At 37.7% G+C, this 18,563-nt stretch overlaps 1 protein-coding gene across 1 annotated transcript; it reads right to left on the bottom strand.

Annotated features, from left to right (window-relative positions):
* Window positions 1–13,427: 13,427 nt before the first annotated feature.
* On the bottom strand, window positions 13,428–18,467 carry ndufa8 (NADH:ubiquinone oxidoreductase subunit A8). Its single transcript, XM_015030731.1, has 4 exons — window positions 18,275–18,467; window positions 16,394–16,557; window positions 14,839–15,004; window positions 13,428–13,596 (listed from the first exon to the last, which is right to left on the bottom strand). The coding sequence occupies exons 1-4, from the start codon at window positions 18,323–18,325 to the stop codon at window positions 13,459–13,461; spliced, it is 519 nt and encodes a 172-aa protein (XP_014886217.1). The 5' UTR covers window positions 18,326–18,467; the 3' UTR covers window positions 13,428–13,458.
* Window positions 18,468–18,563: the final 96 nt, after the last annotated feature.

Below are 18,563 nucleotides of genomic sequence, written 5' to 3'. Positions count from 1 at the left end.
GAAAAATATATTTTATTCTGAGATAGAACAGGTAAGAAGGATATTTAGCCGAAAGTATCAATGATTTAGTGTAATAATTCCCAGGATAACGTGCAAATCTCTCGCCTTTCTTGGAAAAGGGGTAAGAAAGGTCTTCAGATTAACGAGTATTTTACTGTCGTACAATAATCTAAGAAAATCTGAATCAATATAAATAATTTAAATACATCTATTCTGTGAAAATGAATAAATTGTGAATGACTTAAAAATATGTTAGTTTTTTTGCCACCATTTAACTTGTTTTATTTTTAATATATTGATGTTTAACTTTGTAAATATAATGTGATAAATGGCATTTTGATAAGCAACTCTTCTAAAACAGGTGATTTAAAAAGTCAGGAAATTAGGTCAAAGAAGCCATGTCTATCTTGGCATCCTGCTGCAAGAAAGTGAGGTGAACTGATTGTTATGCATGTGAGAGATTATGCTTCTGCAATAAATGCTAAAAGACACAAAAGAAATTTTGGTATTTTTAATGTGTGTTAATATACACACCCACACAGCCTGAGGCAACGCAAGGGAACAGTGAAAAACAACTACTTCCGTAATTACCAAGGACTGAAAGTTTACCCTATAATTCCAGCACCTTTAACCTCAAAGAGCGATCGAGCCACTCGATCACCAGAAAACCATGTCCTCAAGTTCACTGCGGCTCTACGGCAACGGTTGTTCTCATTTTTGATACATTTGCAGTGTAATTCACAATTAGGAGGTTTGGAGTTATTGACAGCAGCAGCTTCGCTATGCGACTCGGCTTGTTTGTTTTCACTGTAGAAATACATTAACAGAGCGGGAACCAAAATGGACGCTTCCTCACTCTTCCCATTGCTCGGCGTGTTTTGGACCCCGCCCTCTGTCCTCTCCGTCTTCTGTTTATCCTTCTGGTGGTGCAGACCGGGCCCCAGAGCCCAGAGGCCAGTCATGTTCTCAGGGAAACAGCAACTCTCCACAGAGCTGATATCAAAATAGTTTAAAATGTGAATTGTCTGATAGTTCCCAGTGTGTGCAGAGGGAGCCAAACACTTCCAGCTTCCCCCTGCCAGTAGAATGTAAACATAGACGGGCAGAAAGAGAGAGAGAGAGAGAGAGAGAGAGAAAGAGAGAGAGAGAGAGTTTGTGAACCTGTTGGGTTCTGGAAACACAAAACAGCCTTGCCCGGTTTGCTTGCCTCAATTGGTTTGTGCCAAGGTTCCCAAATTTTGTTTCTTTTTTCCTGTTGCTGTTGTTTTTTGCACAATAATCCGAGAGAGTTCGAGAGGAAAAACTGTCAAGGTTACAGTAGTGAGACTTCAGCAGTCTGTTATTTCCACATTTAAAAGCTGAACAGAGCGGTGAATCTAAAGTTTCACATTCCGCATTGAGACATCATTAAATAATAGTTTTACAATCAAGTCGCCTTAAGGGGTATCAGATGCTTTTTATTAAAGCCAATAAACTTTCCTTCATTTCCGTTGGGTGGCCTTCAGTGTATATTTTAATGGAAGAAAAATATGTGACAGTCCCTATGAGGGTCATGTCCATGATGCATTATAAGCACATTTGCAGGCCATTAAAATGTGTTTAAGTATTCTTAGAAAGTCTTCATAAATGTTCCTAATGGTACTTTATGGAATGAAAAGAACGGGAAAATTTTGTTTTGGAAGTATAAATTATAAATATGAGAATATAGCCAATCCGCATCCCTGAGCATTTCATTATAAGTTCAACATACAGCTCAGTGTGAGCTCCAGTATAAATATTATAAATTGGTTGCACATGGAAAAATCTCAAAACTTTGCGACAAAATTAATGAAAATTTCAGCAACATACACAATTGTGGACCTGGGCTCACGAAAGAAGTATTGAAAATTAATAATAGTAATAATAATAATGTTGATTGCATTGGTCCTAAATATCAATAATGTTATACAGAGTGGCATAATCTAGCTCTATAGTCATGCATATATTAGAAAAAATAATTATATATATGTGTGTGTATATATATATATATATATATATATATATACACACACACATATAGACATATTATCTGCTTCATACCTTTATGTCATATTTACATTGTGTTAAGTGCAGCAAATAGTTACTTTATTAAGGGTTATGAAAAGCATTGGAGTATGTTATAGATACAGCCCCCTGTAAAACATCTGAAAGGTTTTTGTTATTACCTATACTTTACCAAAGAAACAATTCTTTACTACAGTTTTCCAACAGAGAGCTTTAGATATTTTGCTTGTCATCCTCACTATTTTGTTGGCAACTCAAACTTTTATTCAGTCGTTTGAAACTACTTAGTTTTTGCTCTGAGCGTAGATGTGGGACATCGAGGTGAGCAGCCATGTTCTGTTGGCATTTCTTTACTAATGAAGAGTAGCACAGCTCTGCCTTCCTGGCATGTTGTTCTGTTTCCTATTTTGCAGAATAAGTGAGCGACTGTCCCTTCAAAGTTTGACTCTGGGGAAGCAGAAAATTAAAGAATGCATTTCAAAAAATATTCATATGCAATACCTCACATTTTAATTAGTTAGTAGCTTTTTCCCCCCTTTATAAAAGAGTTAAAAGGTTTGAATTTTGAAAACGTTTTTATTATGCTTGTACAAAGAATTTCTTCACATATCATTACCAGACATGCCAAAAATTGTGGCGCCTGATTGCAAACACAAATGTTAATAGTTTTTCATTAAAATTCAGCCGGACATCTGTCTCTCTACCATCAAAGCTTCACGTAGCTTTGTAAAAACCGAACGATCAAGCACACATGAAATGTCTGCGGCTTTGTTCGGGTAATATCTGTATCGGTACTTGCCAAAAGTTAATTGCAGGAATCTAGAGATTTCTCCTAACATTTGCATGGCCACTCGGAGCATATTAAAGTTATTAGAAATGATTACTTCCTATAGGTCACGAAGGGTCAACTGAAAACCTTAAGAAACAGACTGAAAATATAAGAAAACGCCTCAGTTTCCGTTCGAGCAGGAAAACCACGGGAGGAAAATGAAATGAAGTCAGCTGAGTAAAATCTCATTGTCATTTTTTTCAAACCTTTGATGATAATAGCGCTGGACTTTTAATCTTTAACCTCTATTAAATGTGGAAAGTTAAATTCTGCTCTTAACCTATTAGCTTAAATGTGCCTGGAAGAATATATTTCTCACCGTCTCTCAATCTAAAATAAAGATCATTTTAAAGTATAGTAGGCTACGACTGCTTCATCTCTGCTAACTTCTTCAGACCTCACACACACAATAGTTCTTTATTAGTGTTTTCATTATCCTTCCAAAATCTTGCAAGGTACTTAGAAATGCATAAAATCTCGTGTGCAAGGTGCCATTAATAATATGTATTTGTATAAGATTAATTGCAAATAAAAGAAAACACTGAAAACAAAAGAAGAAAGTTTTCCACGAGTGTGTTTTCATATGAAGCATTTGTGGGCTCTGCCTGAATGCGCACTGGAACTTTCCAACCTTTCTTTTCCTTCTTATTTATTTTTTTGTCTCTGTTGTTTTCTCAGGATTGCAATGCATCACTTGACATTACCCAAGCAGGTTTGAGCAGCAGCGCATCAGCTGAAAGCAATTTTGTCCAGAGCGCAGCTGCCAGGCGGATAAGACTTTCCTTCTTTCGTTTACTTTGAAATGCTCCTTTTTTTCTTCAACATCCAAAATACACAAGGCAGCCAAATTGCTGACATGTGTGCGCGAGGGGCAGCGAGACTTCTGCATTCTTTCATGCCCCACTATGCAAAACTCCACATTGTTTATTTAAAGAACACTGAACACTTTAGCACTATTAAAAAACATGTCATATGGTAAACTAAAGGTTTCCTCTCAGGAAAAATCCCTGTCAGTTTATTTTTCTGTAGTATAAAGTTATTTTAGTTTTGACTCACAAACTGACTACATTCACAATTAAGAATCAGCGTAGTAACCAAGTGCAGCAAAAGACGCCAACAGCCTGTAGGTAAACCTGAAAATGCTGTGTGCTCATTATGGTGGCAAAAACAAATTCTAACACATATGACCATATTTACTTAAAGAACAAAAAAAAAATAGCTACATAGCAATTGCAAAGAGCTCTTTATCCCAGCTTATGTTTTTTTGTCATAATTTAATATTTTGGATTGTCAAACAAGTTGGAACATCAGACTAAGAAAGCAACAATTAATTAAAAAAAGAGCTGTTTTAAGTAATACAATTATTTACCTAACAATGGAATCGTCTTTCCAAAGCAACCTGACTCTCTGCGAAAACAGAAATTGTCTCAAATTAGGTGCAACAATGAGTCTTTTCCATCGCTGCTCACCTGTCTGCAGAGTTATCTTCTATCAGCTGTGTCGGAGGGTTTTTGAGCAGAACTGAGCCGCTGCATATCAATTAGATTTAAGTCAGGACTTTTACTCTCAATTTTTTAATTTCTGATTTGAATCATTGATCTGCTGCATAAAGCAAACACATTTGAGCCTCAGGTTGAAAAACTTAAAAGATATTCACTTTTGGGGATGTTTTGATGAAAATGAGATTTCATGGTTCTGCCAACAAGGTCCACTTTCGTCTTGTCAGTCCACACAATATTTTTCTTATTATCTTGGGGGTCATCAAGATCATTTTAGGGGTATTGCTAACTGGACATTTGCCTTTGTTTTGTCCGCAGCGTCTTCTGACTTAGAACTCTCAATTGTCTTAATATTGAATTATGAACACTAATCTTAACAAAGGTAACAGAGTCCAACAACACTTTAGATGTTGTGCTGGAGTTCTTCTTTGATCTCCTGGTCATCGATTAATATCAAATATTGGTTGGTTCACTGTTGTGAGTGTTGGCTCTCACTGCAGTTTGCTGGAGCACGAATCCTTAAATATGTAACTCTTCCAAACTGATAGAGCTTCTTTACATCAAGGCAAGACGTGTTGCTTTTGAGATGTTTTAGCCTACTTCATGTTGTCAGACAGGTTCCATTTACATAATGTCTTGGTTTTACAAGTCTGGCATTTAACAAGCAGGAATCAGACACCTTCGTACTGGAGTAAGGGTGGGTTTGATAGCTTTATTTTTCCTTAACAAATGAAAAACAATTATTTGAAAAATGCTTTTTATATGTACTCAGCTTTCCTGTGTGTGATAACCTGATAAAAATCTTACAAAAAAGAACAAAATCAGAAATGTGTAAGCGGAAAGATCTTTCAGTGAAACCATAGGGAATTGCAGAAAGTTAAGGATAAGAGATTTTAACACAAAAACAGTATTAGCAAGCAACCATTAGCTAGGACACTATATCAGGATGGATATAACATGGAGCTATATGGCTTGACTTAAATTGAGTACAATGAAATTTGTCTTTCTATTTTCTATTTAAGAAACTGCAAACATTTAACGTCTGGCAAAGTCATATTTTTTATTCATATAATTTTAAAGACGACAAGTGAGTACTGGGCTTTGACACACTGTGACACAAGTGGAAAACGGAGCGCAGGACAGCAGGACTCGAGGCCCGACAGAGTCTATAATAGGAAAAACCTGACATCTGAACTCGGGACGATTGTCAGAAGTTGTATTATGTGGCATTGCATACTAGGTGGTGTATGGGAGGCGGCCAGAGAGGGAGGAAAAGTATTGTGAGTGATAGCCCACCAGGGCATCAGAGCAGACTCGGCGCTGGAAGCAGTTAATTTACCTTGACATGCGTAGGAAACCCAAAACTTTCTGAGCTCCGTGTCACATAGGAACCACCCAGAGGAGACCTGCCACAGCCGTGCAGCCCCAGCCGCTGCGCGTCCTTTCTAACTAGCTCTGTTTAGATGAACACACAGTGGAAGAATGCTGCAGTATACCTAGCAGAAACCACAAGCACAACAGGATAAGGGGCAATGTGAACTTCCCAGGGAATTCCATGGGAATAAGACAGCCAGCGGGGTTATAAGTGCTGTACGTCAGCTGATGTGTATCTCTGTGTGTCTGAGTGCACACAACATTATCCCTGTCTCGTCACTTTGATGCTGTGATACTGTCAGAAAGCAGTCACTAATAAGAGCTGACGAGGGGGAAGTTCCTCCAAAATGGTTTTGACTTATGGGTGGGATTCTAAGTTTTACAGTGGTCATTGAAATCATTCATCTGTTCAAAATGTATTAAACTGCATATGCATGGAAAAAAAAAATCTGCGAATTAAATACATCTGGAGAGAAAAAGGTTATGGTTATTGGCAAGGTTGGACTTCACAGGCAGTAAAAGACATGGCTTGACCTCCTAAATAAAGTGATGAAACATTTATATCTATAAATTCCTGTTTTCCTCTTAAGAATATAATCTATATTAATTCTTCAAGCACCTTATAAACTTGTCATGTCTTGTTATATTTGGGACTCAAATTTAGTTTTTTATCTTTCTTTATTTTGGGATTTGCTAATACTTGCTTACCAAACTGTGTTCATATGGCTTATGTTTCTCTCATGGCAGCATAACAACATTACATTACTTATATGTTTATTTTTCTTTCAAAAAAAAAAAGTATGTCTTATTGCTCCCTATGCTAATTAGTTAGATTTACAGCTCTCTGCACTCCCCCTGTTGTTGCCTGTGTTCCTTCCATGATTTATTGTTTTGAATTTTCCTCAGTCTATTTTTTGTATGTTTTTTACTCATTTTTAGAAAAAACAAAAAAAGTTTATTTTTCACCTGCCTACAAAATTCTGGAGTACGTAAACTGAAACCTTTCAGAACCTTTTGTTAATTTCTTACAGTTTTACAAATTAACACTGACTATCCCAGATGACTTGCGCTTCTAAAATAAATGTGAGCTGAGGTCAGGACTTTGTGGTAAGAGTTTACCAGGTGGGAGAGCTGGGAATTTCTGACCGGTGTTTTCCCTTTCCCTCAAGGCCAAGATGAACAACACTCAGACTGAACATTGAGTGCCATAAAATGCCAAAAGAAACAATTATCTATTTAGTCAAGATCAAGATTTCTGCATGTTGAATATTTCTCTCTTGCAACAATGCTTTTTGGCAATAAATTGTATTCTATTGGGAAAGCCTGTTTATTTTTTCTTTGTTTCGTACCACATTTGCATGGAAAAGGCATTTTGGGGTTGAGCAGCAAAGTTGAAAATGTGGGTTGCGGCCATGTAAGACTTGCGAAATCATCTCTGCCAATGCCAAACAACTTATTCTGCTACTGACTTCTGTTTGGTCTCGCTTGTTGATCAGAGGATTGATGTTTTAAGAAATAGGATATATTGGCAATATACCACACAGAACAAGCCTGGAGCCTCCTCTTTACGCCAGTCACCAGCATTAGTCACCCACTGCTGTAGGACGGCATTTGTCACGAGTCAGCCAATTCGATTGTGTTGGTCAGTCTGGCAAAAGCAGAACGTAAAGTGATCCAACACGTGTTCAGTAGGGTTGAGGTCAGGAATGAAGCCAGACTGTTGCATCCTCTTGTCTCTGTGAGTGAAAGTATCGATATTTCTTGAGGATGGAAACTCATCCCTAGGATTGGAGAGAGGAGATGACAGAATCAGGGAGACTGCCCCACAGCATCATGCTACTTCCACCAAGTACTCTCAAACTAATCTCTGCTACATCACCCACAAATTAATTTTCTTTACAAATATGGTATCATTTAAATGTAAGTTAGCTGGATTTCTACTGTAAAAGACATACTGCCAAAAATCCTTAATGCAACAAAAAATAATTGCCCTTATTTTATTGTGTTCGGTTTGATACATTATGACATCATTTCATCTGTGCTCATTCCTGTCCTCTAGTCTCTGTTCAATAAAAAAAAAGAGTAATTCTGTGAGGCAGGAAACATTAAAGTTGCATAGCTGCTTTGAATTATTAGAACAAAGATTTGGTATTTAGCCATTGTGCTTCTAGATTGGTATCTCGTGTATTAACCAACAGATCTACGTATCTAATTCAGTCGTTGAAAGGCCTAGCCGCATTATAAAACACAGTCTGAGAAAATGAAAAAACATAAAAAGTTAAGTCTTTACAACGCATTTAAAATTATGAGCATGTGCCAAAGAGACTGCATTTAATCACTGTACATATCAAGCAACGTGGATACTGCTTGGTGGAAAAGTGAAAGAAAGTCCCTCATACTAAAGTGAACGTAAATAAATCAAAGGTTGTTTTTGTTTTTGTTTTTTTCCAAAGAAACTTGTTGCATTTGCTTCAAGTTATTCTCTGTGTTTTCAAATATTATCTTAAAGATTTTTACCCCCCAACGCGTATTGCCTAGTCTGGTGCCTTACAATGACATATGACTCCTCTCTGGTGTTAACTCTGCTAACTCACAAAGAGTTCCTGTGCTTTCCAACAGTAGAATATCCATAAACAATCCTCTACATGTGCCACAGACAAAACACACTTCAGATTGTTTTCCGTTTATTTTTGTTTGTGTGGTTCAGCAGAGGGAGGTTCCATCCCACTGCCTGTCTACGGTATGGTTTACGAGTGAGATCTGCACAAATGCAAAGAAATAATGAGAGAAAACGTTGAGATTCTTAACATACTTTCTTCAAATCTTATGGTTTACACACATTTTCTTATTATTTGACACAATTGCCTTTTAAACTGTAGGACTTGTGTAACTGAGTCAGGTGGATCGTACTGTTTTAGCTAAAATGTTCTATGGGACTGATATCAATGCGTTGTGATGGTCTCTCCAAAACAGTCTTTTTTTCTTTTTATTGCTGCTGCTTGTTTCTTATGGTCCTCGAGCCATTTTGTGACTGATTTGGCAGTATTATTGGTGCCAGCCTCTATTTTACCTATCTTTTTGTCTTTTTATGTAGCGTACACACATTTTCTTTCAACTAAAAATGATGGGAAAAAAAAAAAAAAAAACATTTTGTTGAATGCACTGAATGCAATTCCCAACCAAAACTGTCACATCGGTTATGGGAAGCGTCTTGACTTTTTTTGTCTAATGCAAGTCAACAGAAAGTTTACTTTAGGAGTATTTTGGTCTCCACATGGAGAACAGGAAGGGACAATTAGCATATAAACAATCAATAACACAAAGGAAAAAATGAGTCAAGGATGGATATGGATATACACTTAGTCGTGATTTAATCTGTTTGGCTGAGAACAGGAAGAGCAAGACAGGGGAGGGTTTTTTGGGTTTTTTTTTTTTGGAAAGAGAGAGGAGAGGGAGAAAAAAGTATAGGATGTTGGCATGCGAGGAGAGGCAGTCTGCGGTAGACTTGTAAATAGCCGGAGGGACAGAGGGATGGAGGAATAGAGCTATCAGCGGAGAAGTGATGAAGGTCTGGGATCTGGCCAAGATAAACACACACCAGCCCAAAAGGAGCAGCGGCAACACACACACACACTCACACACATTTCAGAACTTTACAACACATAGAAATGCAACATATAAGGCTGCAAGCACTTTATATCCATCATACACCTACTTGTACTCAGGCACACATACACACCTGCAGAAAAATAAACAGTGCTCTATATGGATCACCAACCACAGCTTCTTGAGTGTTAAGCTGTGTGACAACAGGCCGGGCTGTCATTTTGACATCTCTTTTCATCACATGCTACATTAGTCCATTTGCTCAGATACCACAGAATAAACATGTAGAGAAAAGAAATGGTTGGAGTTTTATTTTTAAACACGTGAAATAAACAAAGTTGAGTCCTCTGAAAATCCCTCTTGGCAGGGTCATTTCAAAAGTTTCTAATTATCGTAAATTCTCAACTTTGGAAAAGCGGTGTCTGGCAGATTTAATCGTGGATGCAAGAAAGATCCCTGCCACTGCTTTTAATGTGTCTGCTCATCTTTTGTTTTTGTCTTTTCCCCACTGCTTTTGTGCAACTCGGTATGACTGAGCCGGGATGTTACGGTGTGCGTGTGACCAAGCTTCATTGGTGAGCCATGAAGCGAAGGCTCTCCTGCTCTGTCTTGCCTTCAGCCAACGCACACCTCGACTGAGACCTTAAAAGTTGCTAAATGTTATCTTAAGAGTGGCATTCAGAGGCAAAAACTGCAGCGTGAAAGAGCGGCCGTGAAGCGTGCCGAGCTGGAATGCAAAACACAAGCCATGGTCATCACTCTGTCACCATCCTGATTTGGAGGACCAGTGCAAGTCAGCTCAGTTTCGGCTAAAACCGTGTTGCACATCATTGTCATAAAGCAGATACCTGAAAAAATAAAAAAAAATTTTAAAAAGAAGAAGCCAAGATTACCTAAAGCAGCTGTGAGGACTACTTAAAAAGCAGTTCAAATTATTTTCATTGACATGTCAAAGGCTGCTTCTTAAAACAACGGAGCCTAGGCTACATACAGGCTTTGTGGTTTTGATGACTTAGTATTTGAACTGTTCCTTGTCTGGACTAAAACAATTATGCAAGCAACTGCAATTAGATGCAAGAATTGGGCCTGCAAGTTTGAGTTTGTGAAGGATTTTCTCTAATCCACACAGGGTCATACATGTTTACACACACACTCAAATATATGCAGTCGTATGGAACAATGTGGACACCTTGCAACGTCCTGTGTGTTTTCTGATGTGCTTTACAGACATTAAGTTTCAGTTTTAACAATAGGCCAAGCTGAAGATTAAAGACACATCAATAAGCAATACAACTAAAGACCTTTATTATGCTTGTACAAAGTTTTTCCTGTAAAATATAACTAAAAGAAATGCATTTTTTTTTTAGTAAGGAATGGATTAGGACACCCTCACATTTTTTTCAAGCTTAAAATGGTTAAAGTTAGACTTTGGTATACTTGATTAGGTGGACATTAGAATATTGTTTCTCTGCATTTTTTTTAAACTGTAGACTGTAGCAGCACATGAATCTGATGAGGAATTAAAAGAAACTTGAAATCAATCACAGTCTACAGGGGGGAGGACGTTCAAAACAACTACACTCATGCCTAGTACAGCTGCTCATCCTGAAAACAAACCGCAAGATGCTAAAAGAAGTCTCGGCAGGCGCTTGCAACTCTTGATATGAAGGCGGATTCCTCTACAATCAGAAAGAAACTGCTCAAGTGTGACTTCCATGGAAACATTTTGTGTCCAAGAAAATCATAAAGTCCAGTCTGAATTTTGCTGAAGAAAAAAAACAAAAAAACAAAAACAAAAAAAACAGACCAAGTCCAGGACTTCTGGAATAATGTTCTTTGGACATTTGAGTCTAAAAGGAAAATGATTGGACAACAGAGGCAATTACATGTTTGGTGTAAATAAAATACAGCATTCCAGGGGCAAAAACTCACATCAGCAGAGTTCAAATTTGCAGGGCTTTTTTTTGCAGGGCTTTTTTTTTTTTTTTTTAAAAAAAAAAAAGCTTCACCACAGCAGAACCGGACTAACTCTAACCATTACCATAAGTTCCACTCTGAATCAGAGAGAAATGTGAAATGATTTGTGAAGAAATTAAAGCTGAACAGTAACTGGAGCCTGCAGCATGATAATGATCTATCAAAACATATCAGTGAATCCGCCAAGGATTCGCTGGGAATTAAAAAAAAAAAAAAAAAAAAAAACTTTGTATTGTATTTCTTTCCTGTGCCAGAGCGCCCTTCCTGTGGCAGTGCTGTGTCAAACACTGACGACCTCCCGCTTCCTGCAAGTCGCATGGAGACGGGCCTGCCACGAGCCCCGGGCCTCACCGCCAGCCCCTGAACAACCTCTGAGCCCCTACTCTTTATCTATCATCGATCCGTTTTGAAATCGTTCCTGACTTTGACTCTCAGCTTTCTCCTTTCAGTTTAGTAGTTTTATTACTTTCTATCATTCTTCACTTGTATATTCTCCTCTTTTTTGCTTTCCTCCCCTATTTTTTATTTATTTTTTTCTGTTTGCCACTTCTTGCCAGTAACACCCCCTTCTCCTTACCGCTTCCCTCTGTCCACACCTCTGTTCCCCTCTGCATCCCTTCTCTCTTTGTCTGTCTGTCCAGGTCAGAAGAGGGTCTGTCAGACATTTCCTGTGCAAGCTGCAGATCTAGACCACACCTTGCGAGGGGATTTCTGAAACTGCTGTCACCAACACCTCGTTTGTAAACTTGATGAAATACTACCTGCATTGCAGAAAAAAAAAAAAAAAAAACAGTACATACTCACATAGGGGCCACTGGAAAATTATGTTGACTTTTCTCTGCTGAACATTCAATGTTTCCATGATAAAGAGAAAGTCGTGATATAAGAATGTGGTTATTTCACCTTAGCTGTGGATCATTGCAGCTCCTCCATAGTTATTATGGGTTACTGCTAAAAAACTGCATTTAAATTGATATTACACAAATCTAGACTACTAAGTGGGTGAGCTGAAGGCAGTAAGTTAAAATCGAGGGGAATCAAAGTAAAGGGAGACAAATGACCATCCATCCATTATGTGTTGTCTACCTCCATCAGTCATCAGACAAGAGGAGGGGTACACCTGCACACCCTCCAAATATGTCATTGTTTTGTAAAACTGAGTTTTCATTTTGACATTGAAAGGGTTTTTCTGAAAATGTTTCCGTCAACAAAGCCACATTTTGTTGATCCCGACTGATTTGTGAAAGCAATAAAAGGGTAAACCATCCAAAGGGGTGAATACTTTTTTAATAGACACTGTGTGTTCCTTTGCTTGAACTCGGTCTCTGTCATACGTGAGCGCCTGTGTGTGAGAGTTGGCACGGCCCCACATGTTCCACAGGCCAGCGCGTCTTTGACTTGGCCTCACTTCTCCTTAGATCCAAGGTCACCGAAGTGTGTTTGTGCACACGTGCCGTCGGCAATAACATACCTTTGCTGTGAATCTGTGCGCGCTGCCCCTCTGGTCTTCTTCCAGTCCAGGTCAGAGGCAGGAAGAGCGCCGAGAGAAAGGGAGGAAGCAGAAGCCTCTTTCTCGCTGGCTGCAGGTACTGACCCTGAGCTCTGACCTTTAACTTCAGCTTGAATCTTTCTGGCAAAACACAGCTCTACAATTACAGCTCTAAATACCTGATGTTGCTACGGTTACAGAAAGTTTAATATGGGTCAGGTGAGTAATAAGGAGCAAGCAAGACGCAAAAAAACTCCAGAAATATAATTTAAATCTTTATTATCTTACAACAATGACAACTTGTTGTTTTTGTTCACTCATTACATTTACAGAAATGTTTAAGAAAGCTGCATGAACTGATTAATTTTGTTTTCCCAATCATCTGTTTTTCTTTCCTTCATCAAACTGTTTGACAAAGACGGTGCGTTGCTGCTTTTAAAAAGGCTGTACAGACATGAGCCCTGTCCAAATCCAACCACACCCACAGAAAAAGGTGCTAAAAGCTCAGACCTGAGCGATTTAAACCACCTGATATCATCATTACATGGATGCTCATAGCCAGCCTCACTGTTTTTGGACAGAAACCATGACTTTTGAGGGTGATAGATTGTTGTTTTGTTTTTTTTTCTCATGGTGCCGTTTCACCAGGTCCAGAAGAATAACCTGCTGCCATGTTTGGCAGGCTCCAGTTTGCCTTCGATGGTCGGGTTGGGCTCAGGACGCGGTCTAGAGTGGTAGGGGTTCTCTGGGAGAGGCCGCGAGGTCGACACTTTGGTTACCTGTCAGAAAGCAAATCAAAACATATATATATATTCAAAGGTTTATTAGATGTTCATTGCAGAAGCAATCATGTCTTTACAGGTGAGTATGTTACCATTATCACAGCATATCAACGTTTTAAAATGGTTGTGATTCTGCTTAAAAAAAACAAGCATTATAGTGTGAAGGCAGAAGATTCTGAATTCGGTCCCCTGATTAAAAACATTTAATTGGGGTTTTTAATAGTTTATACAAACTTAGATATATATACTGCTTTAATTAGACCATGTTAAGAGTTTACAGTTTCCTCCCCATGACTGTCCTGCTGAGTAGAACTCACCAAGATGATTTGTTTCCAAATCAAACTGATCTGGAAACAAATCAGTAGTAAACTAGTTTGTGGAAACTAGTAAAATAGTTAAAGTTTACTTGTAAACTAGCCAATTCAACAAGTGAACTAAGCTGAAACGCCTCTGAAGTGAAGAATAGGAACTCAACTATGACTAAATCTTATTCTTTCAAAAAACTATTTTTAGTTTGCAGGTTAAAAAAAAAAAAAAGATTAGATTCCTAATCTTTTTAGTAAAGATCATAAATATGTCTGATGATCTGATTCGTTTGAGTGCAGGAGAAAACATATTTTTGATATTTCAATTTTAACAAAGGGGAGCCGTTGCTCTAATACCTACACTGTCCAGCCACTTACAGTTTAACATTCAAAGTGGCCATAGAGTAACATAGCACTGACCCTTTCCACCTGCTACTTGCAGTCCACTGGCTGAAGAGAAAAGTTCAAGATTTTTCTATCGCTTATAAGAAAAAGTGATTTGATTGTTTAAAAACATCAACAAGCAGCTTTGTACTGTTTACTAAAAGGCCTGGTGTGAGCTGACTGCCAGTTACAGAGTCCAAATAATTAACCAGGACAGTCCGTTTATACTCAGTAACACTCTGTGCTACTCTATGAGGAGGAAAATGACTAAACAGATTTAACATATTGCAAAATGTAAATAACAGAACAACATGTAGATGGTGTTTATATTTATCATAAACCTCTATGTCAAAATTAGAGTAAAAATTAATGTCAGACACAACGTTTCTGTTCATTTAAAGCAACTGGATCATACAATGCATTTTTGTAATGCCATCAGATTTTGAAACTGTGTGAATTTTACTCAAAGTTCAGATGATGAACATTTTGTGTTGGGGTGTGTATAATCAGCACAAACAGAGAACCACAGTACATTCCTCGTCTGCCTCACCTTAGATAGTTCTCCCAGGTCAGGTCTCACCCAGCCCAACTTATCAAGGACACAGCTGTCAAACGCTTGCTGCTGTTTGCGGCAGTGACGCAGTTCTGCCAGGTTGGTGTAATCCAAGCAGGTCCAGTACTCCGTGAAGGACTCGGCACAGTTTCCCTTGATTTGTCTGAGATGTATACAGACATGCAATTAGATTTCAATCTGCTGCTAAGTATGGCTCGCAACGGTCAGCAAAGAAAAAAGTTTTTTTGTTGTTTTCTGGTTTTCAGAAATGACATTTGTTACCTACAGAAACATCAAAGTAACTTATTGCTGTAAAACTGAAGACATTTTTCATTCAAAACTAGAAAAATAAATTGTTCACAAACGTCCAAGCAGGTCAGACCAATTTTATTGTTGTAGTTATTGTCAAAATGTCAGTATTTTTTCAGTCTTGGAAAATGCTGACTCCTATATGAGATGAAAAATAATAAGATCATGAAAAACAGCAGCATATGTTCTAACATTTGTATGGTTACAGCCTTATTGAATACCTTTTACACAATGGAAACCAACTGTTGACATCAAAATGTGTCTTGGAAAACAAGAAGTAAATGTTCAACCAAAATTTTGAAGTTTTTTAAATTCACTTTTATAAAAAATATTTTGTATAAATCATTATCAAGGTGTAAAATGTCTTATCGTTATATGTACAGAAATTTGGAACTACTTTGACAATTAAAGATCTCTTCTGTGTAAAAAACTTTAAACTTTGCCCTTCTCAACACGTCAATCTGCCACATAATAAAAAATAAAAAAAAACACCATATATACTGTCTGAGGTTGAATTTCTGAAATATTTCATAAAATATGAACCTTACATCATCAATCCTCCCTCCATTCAGCCTTAAAATCTCACCAGCTTTTTCTCCTACTGTCGTTCAGCACTAGTTTTTGTTACAAGCCTCTACAGCCCATAATAAATTGCAAAGCCTAATTGCAGAACAAGACACAAAACCTGAAACTTTTTAAAACTTCAGCCTACATAACAGCTTTGAAGTCCATAAAAACAACTATCTAGGACCAACATTTGCAACTTCAGACCACATTTTCTTCCCACATGTCCATCACTGAGTAAGAAACATACAAACTCTGACCACAAACCTCTTATGACCAGAGTTTCATATGGACTCCTAAAGTCTGCACTGTGTTGGCTCCAGCGTTCAGCCACATCTTTAATCACTCTCTGAGCACGGGACCTAGGATCCGTTTTGCAGATGACAGCAGGCATGCAATTTTTAAATCGGAAAATGTAATTATTCTTCACAATCAACAGAGTGCTGAATTCTCTCAAATACCAGAAGAATATTTCTTCTTAAAAAGGCAAAGAAAATTGTTACACACTTATTTTTCACCCTTAAATATGAACCATGAACTCAAGAAACCAGTTAGTCAACCAATCTTTCTAAATGTCATCTTGCACAGAAGCTAAGATTTTGGGTAAATGCGCCAGGCACTGTTTCCATTCTTATGGATTAGGGATCACAAACATAAAATGCAGAATACCTAAAGTTACCTGAAGAAGTTAACGGCACATTCATTGACCTTCCTCCCTTCTTGTATACACTTTCTTGGGTCCTTCTCCTCCCAGCGACAGAGCATAAACTCCTTATTGGGTTTGTCACACTGGGAGCCATAGTGGTGTGCAGCAGCCTTCAGAACTGCAGATGAGACGTTTACCTAAAGCAAAAAAGAATGACAAAACATTTTGTCATTCTGGGGGTTGTGAAAAAACGACCAATTAAAAAAGGTCAAAATAATTCTTTTTTTTAGCCTCTTCATGCAGCCTACAATTTTTGCTCCTAAATGAGAGATGAATAAACAAAGGTGTGTCGATTAAAGGCAGGTCTAGAATTTAGGGAATGTGCCATTTTAATCGTTTCATCCTTAAAATACTAATCAATTACATTCTTGATCAAGGAGAAAAGTTAATTTTAAGAAAAAGACAATGCAAAAAAAATAAATAAATATATGTGATCCATGTTTTAAGAAAATCTGTTTCCCACAATCCCCTCAAACGTTTTTCCCCCAGACGTTTAACTAACAAAGCAGTGGATTAAGCTGTCGGTTATTTGATCCTAGATATTTTTCTTCTTCACTAAAATACTTACTGGATTAGTTGACATGTAAAACACACAGCATTCCCGTTAAAGCATTCCGTAAATGCTTTAACAGGAAATGTAAAGCTAATATGTTTAAGATGTTTTCGAGTATGTTTTTCCCTTGATCTCAGTTACTTCCTGAAAACATGAACGATTAAATTAAGATATGCAATGTATAGGTTTTATTTGCTTTATTAGAATTTAAAGCGATACTGTTTTTAGTCTTTTTTTGATACCCCACCTTCCCCCTTTAATTTTCTAAATTATAAAACTATACTGACAAATGTTTTAGGGTGCAAATCACATCATAGCGTTGTCACATTGTGCACTGGTCTGTTTGCCCTAAACTTTTGTGAGGAGGAAAAGGAGACTTCTTCATTAAGTCTCTTCATACATGCTTTTGTGTCTGTTCAAATGCTCTTACATTCGATGACAAGAGTGTTTTTCACTTTATTATACACCAGCCTTTGCAGCTAAGATATTTATAGAAATAAACAACTATAAAACTTCACAAATCCTACTGCAATCAAAGAATATTTGTCATGCGTCATATGCATTTTTCTGAAGGTGGTACACAGCTTGGTCTGTATCTGCAAATGCATAAATAAACTTCCATTCTTAGCAAAGGCTTGAGTGAACTGCAAAAATACAGACAAAATAAAGACAGGACAGGCATATGCTGAAACAATGAAGTAAAAAACTTGCTAGCAATTGTTATATAATTCTGCACAAGTTCTGCCGTATTAATGAAAGTAACAGATTTGCTGCATAATTAGTGGTTTTATAGATGGGAATACGACAAAGATCGTCAAGTGTTCCGTAAATTAAACAACTACTGAAATACAGAAAGCTTCCAGTTTATCTCAGTGTTGACAATGACCTGAACAACCGACAGCGATGACCTGTCTTTCAAGGACATATTTTTTTTTTCCCAAAACGAAGCCACCTGAATTGCAAATACAGTTAAACGAAGGATGTAAAGTAGTTGCTATGAAGTCATTGTTGTCTAATAAGAAGCAGAATGCGAAATATGACTTGTTTGTCGTGCCGCAAACCAACGTTATCATCCTCTTAGCGTAGTTCCTTCAGAAGGACATACATACATTTGTTTTGTTTTGTTTTTATGGCTGGTGGACGTGCACACAGTTATTTCATTTATGCATAATTCATCTAGCAATTCTTGTAACTGACTTTCACCAATATGACAACTTCAATGGGACAGTTTTAGCAGCTAGCCGGTTTAGCTTGCTAGTTAGCTACCATGCCTTCTCTTAGTAACAGCAACCACCGCTTACCTCATCCACTTTCAGCTCCTGCAGAGTCGGTACTTCCAGTGTTGTCGGCATGGCCAACTGCTGGTTTTCTAATTCAGGCGACTGAAATCAAACACGGCAGGAAAAACCATTCAACGTCCTCCTCGCCTGTTTCAGGGACGAGAACGACAAGGCCGCAGAGAGGAAGGTCAGCTTACGTCGTCGTCATCATTCTGATGACGCAGTCACGTACGAGCTATGTGAAAATCTTAAAGCATTTAAAGAAATTATTTGAAATAACTTATTTACGAAAAAATAAAAACAAGTAATC

This window comes from Poecilia latipinna, unplaced genomic scaffold (genome assembly GCF_001443285.1).
Source record: "Poecilia latipinna isolate Pla-1442-1.1 unplaced genomic scaffold, P_latipinna-1.0 Scaffold190, whole genome shotgun sequence".
In the NCBI taxonomy this organism is placed as follows: domain Eukaryota; kingdom Metazoa; phylum Chordata; class Actinopteri; order Cyprinodontiformes; family Poeciliidae; genus Poecilia; species Poecilia latipinna.
Note: the sequence above shows the minus strand (reverse complement) of the source record. Positions and strands in the feature narration are given on the sequence as shown.

Bases quoted from the DNA above. Each gene is read 5' to 3' on its own strand.
- ndufa8 (XM_015030731.1), bottom strand. From the start codon at position 18,325: ATGCCGACAACACTGGAAGTACCGACTCTGCAGGAGCTGAAAGTGGAT. The intron at 16,558-18,274 runs GTAAGCGGTGGT...TTTTTGCTTTAG, and splicing joins AGGAGCTGAAAGTGGATGAG to GTAAACGTCTCATCTGCAGT. The intron at 15,005-16,393 runs GTAACTTTAGGT...TATACATCTCAG, and splicing joins TGTGCCGTTAACTTCTTCAG to ACAAATCAAGGGAAACTGTG.